The sequence below is a fragment of the Caretta caretta genome, chromosome 14 (assembly GCF_965140235.1).
Source record: "Caretta caretta isolate rCarCar2 chromosome 14, rCarCar1.hap1, whole genome shotgun sequence".
Classification (NCBI taxonomy): Eukaryota; Metazoa; Chordata; order Testudines; family Cheloniidae; genus Caretta; species Caretta caretta.
Genome location: NC_134219.1, coordinates 25,410,693 through 25,423,128, shown reverse-complemented (window position 1 = coordinate 25,423,128; position 12,436 = coordinate 25,410,693). Strand labels below are relative to the sequence as shown.

General features: G+C 46.3%; 1 protein-coding gene across 2 annotated transcripts in view; it reads left to right on the top strand.

The window, feature by feature from the left end:
• The window catches only part of DNAH9 (dynein axonemal heavy chain 9), a 402,358-nt gene that overhangs the window by 106,028 nt on the left and 283,894 nt on the right, over positions 1–12,436 (top strand). For both annotated transcript variants that reach the window (XM_075119375.1, XM_048817608.2), the window contains 5 exons: positions 2,266–2,423; positions 4,701–4,839; positions 6,146–6,433; positions 7,461–7,671; positions 11,133–11,260. In XM_075119375.1, coding sequence (XP_074975476.1) covers positions 2,266–2,423; positions 4,701–4,839; positions 6,146–6,433; positions 7,461–7,671; positions 11,133–11,260 — 924 coding nt within the window. The remainder of the gene's footprint in view (positions 1–2,265; positions 2,424–4,700; positions 4,840–6,145; positions 6,434–7,460; positions 7,672–11,132; positions 11,261–12,436) is intronic.

The following is a 12,436-nucleotide window of genomic DNA, read 5'->3' as shown; positions in this document are numbered from 1 at the left end:
GAGGTTGATAAACTGTCATAAGCAAAGTTTAAGTCGAGAGTGTTTCCACCTGTGTGACTGGGACAAATGGCTACTTTGGGAGAGTTCCATAGCTGTCCTGAAAGATGATGGTTCCTAGATTAGTGGGTTAGAAGTGCCATCAGATTATCTCCTTTAGCTCTGAGAAGAAATTTGTGGAGCTTTTGGGTTGTCTGCAGATTACTTAGATTCCTGCTGTGTGTCAATTGGATTCAACCATCAGATGATTTGTCTCTCTCCTGTGGTTTTAGCAGCCTTCAAATGGTCCTGCCTACCAGGAGAGCAAGGCTGGCTGTGAAATTTCAGACGCTATCCTAAAATAGTGGAATCTTAGATAGAGTTGTATCATCCTAAAAGTATAACTGGGTTCAAAAAGAATTAGATACTTTCTTGGAGGATAGATCTATCAATGGCTCTTAGCCAAGATGATCAGGGATGCATCCCCATGCTCTGGGTGTCCCTGAACTTCCACCTGCCAGAAGCTGGGACTGGGTGACAGGGGATGGATCACTCGATAAATTGCCCTGTTCTGTTCATTCCTTCAGAAGCATCTGGCACTGGCCACTGTTGGAAGACAGGGTACTGGGCTAGATGGACCACTGGTCCGATTCAATATGGCCATTCTTATCCTTATCTTTACCTGGTAGCGGTCTTCCTGCTATGGAGCATAAAGGTGGAGAGCAAAGGAGGCCTCTGTAGGCAAGGCCCTGGATACTGTACAGCACATTGGACCCATATTCTGTAATGTGCATTTGTTATGAGAGATCACCTCTCTGTGCCATACCACCACGGTGGAGATCAGCAGCGGTGCCCAAGCTGGGAGCTCCCTGACTATGAATGAGAAGGAGTGTCTGTCAGGGTATTCTCTGGGAGGGGCCATGGGTTTGGAATGCTCTCCCATGCCTTGGTGTGCCAGAGCCTGGAGTGGTGAGCCTTCCAGGCATGCTGCAAAGCCCAAATTTTCCCACTCTGGGGTCAGGCTGTTGAGGTTTAGTGTGGGCTGAGAGAGAGACTTAAGGGCAGTGCTTTTGTTTGTGTGGTGATTTCTCATTTATGGGACAGGCGCCCAGAGCACTAGATGGGCTCCTGAAATTGTATTCTAAAAATTGGAAGTAGTAAATAAATAAATAACATTACAGTATCATACAGTAGCACCAGTTTTTACATGAAATGGTTATACCTTTATGAAACTCCCAGCGAGAATATGTAACACTGCTTCTGTGTTTCATTTATTTGCATTGGAGCACAAGAAAATGAAGTGAAGGTGTATGTTTAATGTCAGTGCAGCTTGTCCTATTGGAAAGTATTTTTGGACTACATCTGCCTAGGGCAGGGGTTCTCAAACTTTACCACAGCACAGAGCATGTTTTTAATATATTGATTGTCTCACAGGTCCCCTCCCCTGATATTTGGGATTGCACCAGGGCTCTGTGAACCCCAGTTCGGGAGCCTTTGGTCTAGTCTATAGAATAGGTACATTTGTACATTATACATTGATTGATTTATTAATCACTGCTGGAATCCTGTGTCCAGTTCTGGTGCCCACAGTTCAAGAAGGATGTTAATAAATTGCAGAGGATTCAGAGAAGGGTCAGAAGAATGATTAAAGGATTGGAGAACCTGCCTTACAGTGACAGACTCAAAGAACTCAGTCTATTTAGCTTAACAAAGAGAAGATTAAGGGGTGACTTGATCACAGTCTGTAAGTACCTACATGGGGAACAAATACTTAATAATGGGTTCTTCAGTACAGAACAAGCCAATGACTGAAAGTTGAAGCTAGACAAATTCAGATGGGAAAGAATACATACCGTACATTTTTAACAGTGAGAGTAATTAGCCATTGTATCAACTTACCAAAGGCCATGGTGGATGCTCCGTCACTGACAATTTTAAAATCAAGATTGGATGTTTTTCTAAAAGTTTTTCTGCTCTAGAAATTTCTTTGGGTCAGTTCTCTGGCCTGTGTTATGCAGGGGGTCAGACTGGATGATCACAGTAGTCCCTTCTGGCTTTGGAATCTATGAATCTATGATAACTGGGGATTTTTGTCCCTATTGTAGTTTGCATTCCAGTGTCATATAGGTTCCCTGCCCAGCAAACTGTACAAAGTTGTTAGTAAAAGAACAGCTATAAACCACAGACTTCTCAAGGGGACCCAGCAGAAATAAGTTAGCACAGATACTATACTGTGGTCTGTTCTTTATAGCTGAATGCTCAAACTAAAACAGTGACTCCGGTTCTCAGGTGAAAAGTATACAGGATGCCATAAGGGACAAAAAGCAACGTTTCAATTTCCTTGGAGAAGACATCAATTTGATTCCTTCTGTTGGCATTTTCATTACAATGAACCCTGGCTATGCTGGACGAACTGAACTGCCCGAGAACTTGAAAGCTCTTTTCAGGTAAGGTTCAGATCAGCTTTTGTGCCCCATTTAATAAACTAGTTCCTTCACTTTTGTCAGTGTCGTCAGGGGACTCAGAACACAGCTGCCTTTCCATTCACTTTTATTAATAGATAGCTCAGATCTTGGACAAAAAGTCTTGGTTTATGATCGTACAGGGAAGAGAAAGAGGCACAAGTCTCTGAGCTGTTAAAAGCAGCTTTTGGCAGCTGGCTGGCTCAGGGGCATGGTGATGGAATCCTTTCATCACAAGGTCAAATCTGGCCCAAGCTGGTGGTGGCCAAAGGTTGTTGCCACCTCATGGTTATTCAGCAGCCTCTGCAAAATGGATTGGCCAGTCCAGTTCCTAGTGTGACACATTACAAACCCTACCGTCAGTTCATATTCATTGGCCCTAGAGCTGAGCAAAGAATTGATCATTGGTGGGTGGCCTGAAAAGATGAGGGAAAAAACAGTTTTTCTAAGCAAATACTTTTTTTTTTCTGAAACAAAAAACTGAAAACATTTTGTTAGGTCAAACAAAATGTTTCTATTGTTTATTCAAAGTGACATTTTCTAAACAAAATACCGATTGAAAACAAAATGTCGAAATGGTTCACAGTGTAAATGTCAAATTGAACGGTTTGACATTTCCAATTTTATTTTTTATTTGCTTTTCAGCCAAAACTGTTTCCCAAATTCAGCCCCCATTCATGCCCACAAAATGCTTTTTTTTTTGGTGAACTTACTGTTTGTCCAGAAGATCTTGCCCAACTCTGATTAGCTCAATGTCAGTCTCAGCGGAGGGGCCTAGTATGGCACAGACCGTGCTGACAGAGCTGCCCTCTCAACCCTTGTGATGACCCCTTTCACCCTGGAGAGCAGTAAGTCCTGGGAGGCTTGCCTCACCATGGCCCATGCCGTACCTCTTCTAGACGCGGAGGAGACTTAGGGCCAGTTGTTTAAGGATATTTAAGCACTTAAAGATGCAGGTAGATACCTATCTGCATCTTCAGGTTCCTAAATACCTTTGAAATCTGTCCCTTAGGGTATGTCTGCACTGCAATTAAACACCCGCGTTTGGCCCATGTCAGCTGACTTGGGCTTGCAGGGATCGGGCTTGCAGGGATCAGGCTAAGGGGCTGTTTGACTGCAGGGTAGCCATTTGGGGTCGGGTTAGAGTCCAAACATCTACGCCACAAGTTTATGAGCCCCAGTTAGCTGACTCAGGGCAACCATAGGTGTAGAAGACATACCTGTGTAGCCAGAGCTCAGTAAGCACCTTTCATTGTATTGGCAAAACACCCTCACTATCTGACAGTCACATCTGCTGTCAGCAGCATCATCCTGCTCCCTAGGGCCATCCCCTCTGTAGAACACTATTGCCTGCTTTGTAGGCCCTTATGTTTTCTTGCAAATATGCCAAGCTATTTGACAAACAGCTGCCACCAGAGTATTGGAGGATGGGAGGGGGAATACCAGGAGTTACACCTCTGGGCTCAAAGAGGGCTGGGGTTCTGAATGAGGGTGACTATATCAATTAGTGGCTTCCAGCCATGTTCTGCAATGAGTAGGAGTGCCAGAGAGACCCATGTGCCAGCAGCATGAGCCCCTCTGTCTTTGACTCTCTCTGTGCCTCAGGCTTTCTCTCCCCCGCCCTCCCATCCTGTCAGCATGTGAAGAGACCGTAGCCAGCTTGTCCTCCTTTGTCTCTGAGCTTGGACACTGACAATGTGTTGGGAGTGATCCGTCCCAGCCTTTGCATTAGTGAAAGTAGTTGCCTTAGTCTGGGTGGCGCTTAGACTTCCAAGGTGAAGTCAGTGTTTCTCTCCCTTCCCCTCACATTACACGTTGTCTGCATTGACATCAGTCTGTATGTTAGTGCCTGAGATAGGGTGAGTACACAGAGCTGCTGCTTGTCTCGAAGATTGATTTTGTAGCCGCGATATGAAGTTGTTTGTAACTGGTGTAGGAGACATTATTGGTGAATCCTCATCATGGGAGGTTTTTAAGAGCAGGTTGGACAAACCTCTGTTGGGGATGGTCTAGGTGTACTTAATCCTGGGGCATGTACTAGATGACCTTTCAAAGTCCCTTCCAACCCTACATCTCTCTGATTCTACAATTGTAGCTTTGTGGGCTTTTTGTTTTACATGCCTCCTCAGAATCGAAACCAACCCCGGCCTCAGCTATCCCTCTCAGTCACAGTGCTGAAACTCTTGCCAGCAAAGTTGTGTTTGTTCCTTGGTTGAAGCAGAAATATAGCTCTGTAATTATTTTTCCCATCCTTGCTTTTAGGCCATGTGCAATGGTTGTGCCAGACTTTGAACTGATCTGTGAAATCATGTTGGTGGCTGAGGGGTTCATTGAGGCACGGTTGTTAGCCAGGAAATTCATTACTCTTTACCAATTATGCAAAGAGCTCCTGTCCAAACAGGTGAGTCTGTTTCATGAGCTATAAAACACAATTAAATATGTCAGTCTCCTAATGACCAGTAACACTAAGCTCTACCCCCCGCTCTCCTGCTGGTAATAGCTCACCTTACCTGATCACTCTCATAACAGTGTGTATGGCAACACCCATTGTTTCATGTTCTCTGTGTATATAAATCTCCCCACTGTATTTTCCACTGAATGCATCCGATGAAGTGAGCTGTAGCTCACGAAAGCTTATGCTCAAATAAATTTGTTAGTCTCTAAAGTGCCCCAAGTCCTCCTTCTCTTTCTACTCTAAGCTCTGACCAACTTGACTGACACGTGTAAGTGCACATCCACAAGATTCCCTGCATGCAGGCACTGCTGATTAAGGGAAGACGTGCATGGGGTACTGTAATTGGCACGTTGTGTGAACGGGGTGGGGGGGGAAAATGTGGGTCTGTCTGCTACTGTGTTTGTACAGTGCTAGCACAATGGGCCCCGTTCTTGGTTGCCCCACAGCCAGCAGCTTCTCCTACCATAATAAACATGCTGAATCATAATCATTTTGAGTGTCTCAGGTTTAGTAATGGAAGAAGGAGCCTTTCATCTTTTGGCAGGTAGTTAAAATCCAGCGCAGGTTTGTAGCAACAGGACTTCATGGCCATATGATTGCGTCCTTGGAATGTATATGAAATGAATTGGTCAGTCTCAGGAGAGGAGGGTGAAGGGACAGAAGGCTGGAGGTCAGCTGGAGTGAGGATGGAGAGACTTTGAGAGGGGGATAAAGGAGGTGACCCAGCAGCCAATCAGCAGAGAGGTATGAGTGTTCCGAGTTAAAACTCTTGTCAGCAGCCTGATGACATCATCAGTGTCCCAAGATGCCTGCTGCTGTTACTGCTTCTGTGTTGGCTCCTGCTGGCCGAGTCTCTGCCCATGGGTTGGCTCCACCCTAGTGTTCCTTCCTTTTCTGGGCCCGCATGACTGGGGGAAGGATGAAGTTGCATGGGGCCTAGTGTCCCTGGAGCCGGGGTCCAGGGGGGCACTGGAGGGGCAGAGGGGTAGGGTCTGATCTCCTCAGCTCCTCCCAGTGCTGCTGTACTTACTGAATTCTATATCAGCTGAATCCCACCTAAGGAAGATGGGGTTGGAAGTCCTAGCAGCCAGACTGCTACTGCATTCTGTAGCAAGGACTGTGCAGATGGAAGACGATTCAGATGAATTTCTGCTGTTGGGTTACATGGCCATTTGGAACTGTCTGCTTCCTTGTTTTGTATTCTGGCAAGCCAGCTAAGTGTAAATGACTCCTTTCACTCTGCCCTGTTTAGGATCACTATGACTGGGGCCTGCGTGCAATTAAGTCAGTGCTGGTTGTTGCTGGCTCCCTTAAGAGAGGGGACCCTGATCGTCCCGAAGACCAGGTTCTTATGCGCTCTCTTCGTGACTTCAACATTCCTAAGATTGTGACAGACGATATGCCAGTGTTTATGGGGCTGATCGGGGATCTTTTTCCTGCTTTGGATGTCCCCAGAAAACGAGACCTGAGTTTTGAATCATTTGTAAAACAGGCTGTGTTAAACCTCAAACTGCAGGCTGAAGACAACTTTGTACTCAAAGTAAGCGAGAGATTCTTTCATCCCAACTTCAGACCTTTACTTAACCTTCAGTATTCTCTTAACTAATAAGTAAGGCTGCGAGTCTGTCACAGAAGTCAGGGAAGTCACGGTTTCTATGACTTTCCGGGACTTCTGCAGTGGCCAGTGCAGCTGACCTCAGGGCCGCCCCGAGCAGCACCAGTGGCTCCCAGCCCCTCCCCCCACAGCAGCACCAGCAGTGCCCTGGAGCCTTCCTCCAGCACCAGCGGCAATCCAGAGGCCCCACCAGAGCAACAGAGGCCCCCCGACACCTGCCCCAGAGCAGCAGTGGTGTCCTGGAGCCCCCCAGAGCACCTAAGATTTAGTCAGGGGTATTTATAGTTCAAGTCGTGGACAGGTCTTGACTGGCCACACCTCATTTTAAATTGAGCCATATTGTAGAATTCCACAAACCGCACTTTGGGCACTGCTAGCTCAGTGCTGGTGTAACAGTAATTAATGTTAAGACTTTGCCACTGGTATTGTTAGTAAAAGTCACGGACCGGTCGTGGGCAATAAACAAAAATTCACAGGAGCCCTCGACCTGCCTGTGACTTACTAAAAATGACTGGGGGTGGGGGAAGGAATGACAGCTGAAGCCCCATGGGTGCAGGTAACTGACAGCCCGAGCCCTGCTGCGGTGGGTGGGGGGACTGATAATCCAAGCCCCATCACCACTGGGTGGGGGCACAGCCCAGGCTCCAGCCCTGGCCTAAGTCTTAGGATGGGGCCACACAGTCCCAGCTCTGGCCCCAGCTGCAGCTCCTGACAGCTGAAGCCAAAGAAGTCACAGAGGTCCAGTAAAAACATGGAATCTGTGATTTCTGTGACCTCTGTGACTAAATTGTATCCTTAACAATAATGCAATGATTCTGTTCCGCTTTGCAAGGAGACACTGTTATGAGAGCAACTGGCTTAATAGTCCCATGTGGCTGCTCAATAAAGCAGGACTTGTGGTTGTTAATTTGGTCTGAAATTTGGTGGGCTTTCTAGTTGATGTCTCTTGCAGGTGGTGCAGCTGGAAGAGTTGCTGGCTGTGCGGCACTCTGTCTTTGTAGTGGGTAATGCTGGCACAGGCAAATCTCAGGTACTGAAATCTCTGAATAAGACTTACCAGATAATGAAACGACGACCTGTCTGGACAGACCTCAACCCCAAAGCAGTCACCAATGATGAACTTTTTGGCATCATCAACCCAGCAACGAGAGAATGGAAAGATGGTAGGTGTGTTTTCACATAAACCACTGACCAGAAAGGGTATTTCTGTAAACTTCGTAAACAACAACAATAATATTAATAGTTCATTGCTCTTATGTGGTGGTTTTCAATAGATCTCAAAGCACAAACACACATCTAATATCTACAGTGTATTAATGCTTTATTGCTGATGGAGCACATGGGATTCTTTAGCCAGTCGGACTTTCAGATGAAAATTGCTCTCGAATAAATCTTGTTTTAACCTAGCTACCCTAAGAATCAGCTGTCCTGCCCATATACAAGAGACTCAAAGTTCCTAACCTGGACAGGCTGCTGCTAATGATGGACTAAACTAGAAAGCGCTGAGTACTTTAAAACCAGGAATGCTGTAACTATGGTGAGAATGAGCTGGGCACCATGTTCCACTCCATCTCATCCGCTCCGTGCACACATTTCACCATGTTCTCACCATTAATAGCGTAGCCACAGCAGCACTTATGGAAAGTGTAACAGGACGCAGACTCACCGGCGGCACCTCCTGCTGGTCATCTCAGGGAATTAGCGTTCCAGCCTCCAGAGTGCCCTCTTCAGGCCGGTGTCTTGCCTTGCTGCTGGCTCCCGTGTCCCTCCTAGGACCCCAGTGCCCCTTTCACTATGTGCTGCCCCCTGGCGTTACCCCACAGTTCTGGGTCTCCCACTCCCAGAGGAGCCCCCCAACCACTATCCCTACCTCTCCTCAGTCGTAGGCTCCTGCCAGTCACCAGCTAGCCCCCGTGCCAGACTGCAGTATGAGCCACTCATCACAGGCAAAGTTGGGTTTGGACCTACTGCCTCTGCCTATCCATGGCTGCCCCTGCAACCCCCGTACCTAATAGGCCTTCCCAGGCCTGCAGCCTGGGGCTTTCCTAGGCCAGAGCTCCCCGGCTCCCTTGGCCTTTCCCCAGCCCTGCTCCAAACTAGGTCCTCTATTCAGGTCTCTGCAGCCAGGTCCCTCCCTCTCAGAGCTAGCGAGAGAGTGCTCTCTTGCTCCGGGGCTTCCCTGATTTTTATAAGGCCCGATGGGTCTGTTTGGGGCATGGCCCCCAGCTGTGGCTGCTCTGCCAATCAGCCCATCTCTTTCCCTGCCCCAGCCCTCTCCCAGGGCTATCTTAAATCCCTCTGGGCCCGAGCGGGTATCCACCCCGCTACAGAAAGGTTTCTCTGGCCTCAGAAATTACTTCTGCTTGCCACATGCTCTCTTTTTAACCCACCAGCGCTGCTGACTGGCTAACAGTAAGAGAGACACATCTTCCCTGGTGGGCAGACCTCAGCCCATTTGTGACCACTAGGCCGGACCGCCTATGCCCTGGTCCCTTAAGCAGAGGAAGGCGAAGGAAGAGGCTGCCAATAAATCATACCCAACTGTCCTCCTTCCAAGAGATAAACTGCCCATTCGTCCCTAGAATGTATTCTGCCTTTGACCCCCTACAGTGCCAGTTTCATCTGATTGTAACTACAGACCTTAAATCACAAGTGACAGAAACAAAGTGCAGGTCACAGATGAGGCTGTGGAGTCTGACCTGAGTGAAGGCAAGGGCTAGCTTTGGTCAAACAGTGCCTGGAGTGAGCCCACACCAGGCAGAGCTGCAAATCACATTCCACTCCAAGGGGGGCTCTGCTTTTAGGGACATTGTAAAGGGACTGGCTGATGTTTCGTGAGCCAGTGCTTTTGCGGGAGCTTGTCCTCATTCTACCCAGGCTTAGGAACTCCCCACTGCAATGTTTTTTTTCATCAGCTGTCCCGACAACTGTGTTTCTTGTAGCCCTAACATCAGTGAGGTGAGTCAGAGAGCTTCCGCAGCTCACTCTCCTTACACAGCCTAACAAAAGTCTGCATTCTCATGCTAAATTGACCCCCACTCAGTCACTGATTTTCTTCTGAATCAGACTGTTTGCCTGTTTTCTTCCCTAAACTACATTTGTTCCTAGGGGAGGGCAGGTTTCACACATTGCCTACTAAAAGGTCCCTTAATAGGACTCTAAAAGGACTTAGTACAACCAAACTTGTCTGTTGATTTCCCTTTCTCCCCAGTTTATGGCATATAGAGACAAGGTTAGTGGAGGGGTGGTTTCTTCTCAACCGCTGTCATAATGGATTGGGATCTGCACTGTGAGATGCTATGCGTCTCCGTCCCCAATGGTATCAGAACAAATACAACTCAGTCTGAGGCAGTTTCTGGAGCATGCATCCATAAGGTCCCTGTGGTAGAATTTGTGCATAGCGGGAGTTCAGCTCATACCTTTATGAAGCGTTATTCTCTTGACCTGACCTCAAAATCGGATGCCTTTTTCCAATGAGCCACCCAGCAGCCGTTGTTTAAGTTGTCTTACCTGAAACCCATCTCTGTGTTGGAGTAGAGTGCCGGAGCAGATTGACATTCCCAACTCCCATCTCCATGTTTTTGGAGTCCATGTTGGATTGTGAGGAAGTGGAATAAACTGAGTGTGCATGGCAGCCACACCTCCTTTAGACATTACAGCTCTTCATGTAACTCTTCATGGCTTGGGACATAATCAAGGGCCACAGCTTTCCGGTGGTTTCTGGCTTTGGTGCAATGTGTAGGTTTGTCTCAAGAGCAGAGGGCTCTGTACTGACAGTCTTCTCCAAGAACTCCAGTTCCAGCTGAGAAACTCCTTTTCTTCCTCCTTTTTGGTTTTTGCCTGCCTCCAGTTCCTCTACTCTGGATTGCGCAAGAAAATGCTCACCCTGGGCAAAAGCCATGGTTTTGAGGATTTGCCAAAAGAGATACATTTTTTCTTCTTGCTTGATACTTTTCATGCAGCCCAAAGTCTCTCTTGGTATTTTAATGTGAAAGTATTTGTGCACTGACAAATGATAGTTTTGAGGCATTTTGTTCTGTTCTACAGCATTGCTGCTATATTCCCAGCATTCTTGTTCTTATCATTAATTATTTGCTTCCCCTGAGACATTTTATTTCCTCAGTCTCCTTGATTTCACTAGCATGTGGTTCTGTCATTCACTCATTCTGTTCTTGTTCTCACCCCCCATCTCTCTAATTCAAAGCCATGACCCAGTGCTTAATGCACCTTGAGTTCCCTGGCAGTACTTCCAGCTGATGAAGCAGTTTTTAAGAAATTCCAAGTTATACTCAAAACAGTTTTCCAAACCTTTATATTGTTTAATATATTTCCTCCTTTCCCTGTTAGTGTAGAGTACCCACTAGTCACTGTTTACTTGCCCTCAACACTCCGCAACAGTAACGAGTTGCACACCGGCCTGCCATCTTTTTCATTGATATTAATTGATAACGTTCATTTTCCTCCCAAAGCAGATTAGTCTGATATCCTGTAACATGGTTTTTTATGACTTGAATCATAAAATGCACTGAGATTTTAATTTGGCATTTAAGAAGGACGTTGTAGAAAACTGATTGGGCAAGTTCCAGGTTCTGTGATCATGAAGGAGTGTGTGTCATCTTTCTAGGACTGTTTTCATCAATCATGAGAGAGCTGGCCAACGTCACACATGATGGTCCCAAGTGGATGGTGCTGGATGGTGATATCGATCCAATGTGGATTGAATCTCTCAATACTGTCATGGATGATAATAAGGTAATTGATATTCTTTGATCAACACATAAGAGAAATACATAGGTTGAGACAATAGCTCATAGTATGAAAGAGTTGTTACTGTGTTTCTTCAAATAAAAATAAACAACATCACGCAAAGAAAATGTTACATCTGGAAAACAGCACAAGGCATTAATTTTCAGGAACATGTTGTTGAACTGGAGTGGTGCAGGTAACGTTGTTCTGCTGCAGTCAGTACATTGAAATCTCACAGACTCATAGACTTTAAGGCCAGAAGGGCTTTAGAACCTTTTACTCTTGGTTTTAATTTCCTTTGCAAAGTCCAGCTCTGCTTGGCTTTTGGCAGTTCTCACTTTTTACCTAGACTTTCTAACATACAAGAGGTAGCTTTCTTTGCTGATCCAGCCTACCTTTCATTCCTTGTAGGCTTTCTCTTAATCACCTGCTCGAGATGCTTCATCCAGCTTGGTTTGCAACCCTTCCCCTGTGCATTTTCCCCTCTTGCTCAGGATGTAGGCTTCAGATAGTTTCTGTAACCTTTACTTAAAGTAATTGTAAGCCTCCTCCAAATTCAGATCCCTGAGTTCTTCAGTCCACTTCCCTAACTACTTCCCTTCATTTTATAAAGTTTGAACTTTTGAAAACAAGGACGTTAGTTGCAGATCTATTTTTGTTTATCCTCCCATTTCATTTAAACTGGATTAGCTCATGATCACTCGAATCAAGGTTGTCCGCTACAACCAGCTCTTCTGTGAGGTCCTCACTACTTACTAGTACTAAATTTAAAATGGCATTTCCACTTGTTGGTTTGGTGACTGTTTGATGAAGAAATCTTTCAGCCATCACATCCAGGAATGTCTGGCCCTGACCATTATTAGTAGCACTTGTCTTCCAATCTGTATCTGGGAAATTGAAGTCTCCTGTAATTGTATAATTCCCAGTAGTATTTATTTCATTAAAATATTAAAGAGGTCTCTACCCATATTCAAATTAGATTCAGGGGGTTTGTAGCATACCACAAGCACTATTCCAGTGGAGCCTCTATTACCTTTCTTCCCCAAAGTGATTTTGACCTAAACAGATTCCATTTCACCCACTACCAGGGGCGGCAGGTTTGTAGAAATTTTGGTGGTGCCCAGAATGCTCAGAGCCCGCCCCCCCACTCAACTCCGCCCCCCACCTGCCTAAGGCTCTCTG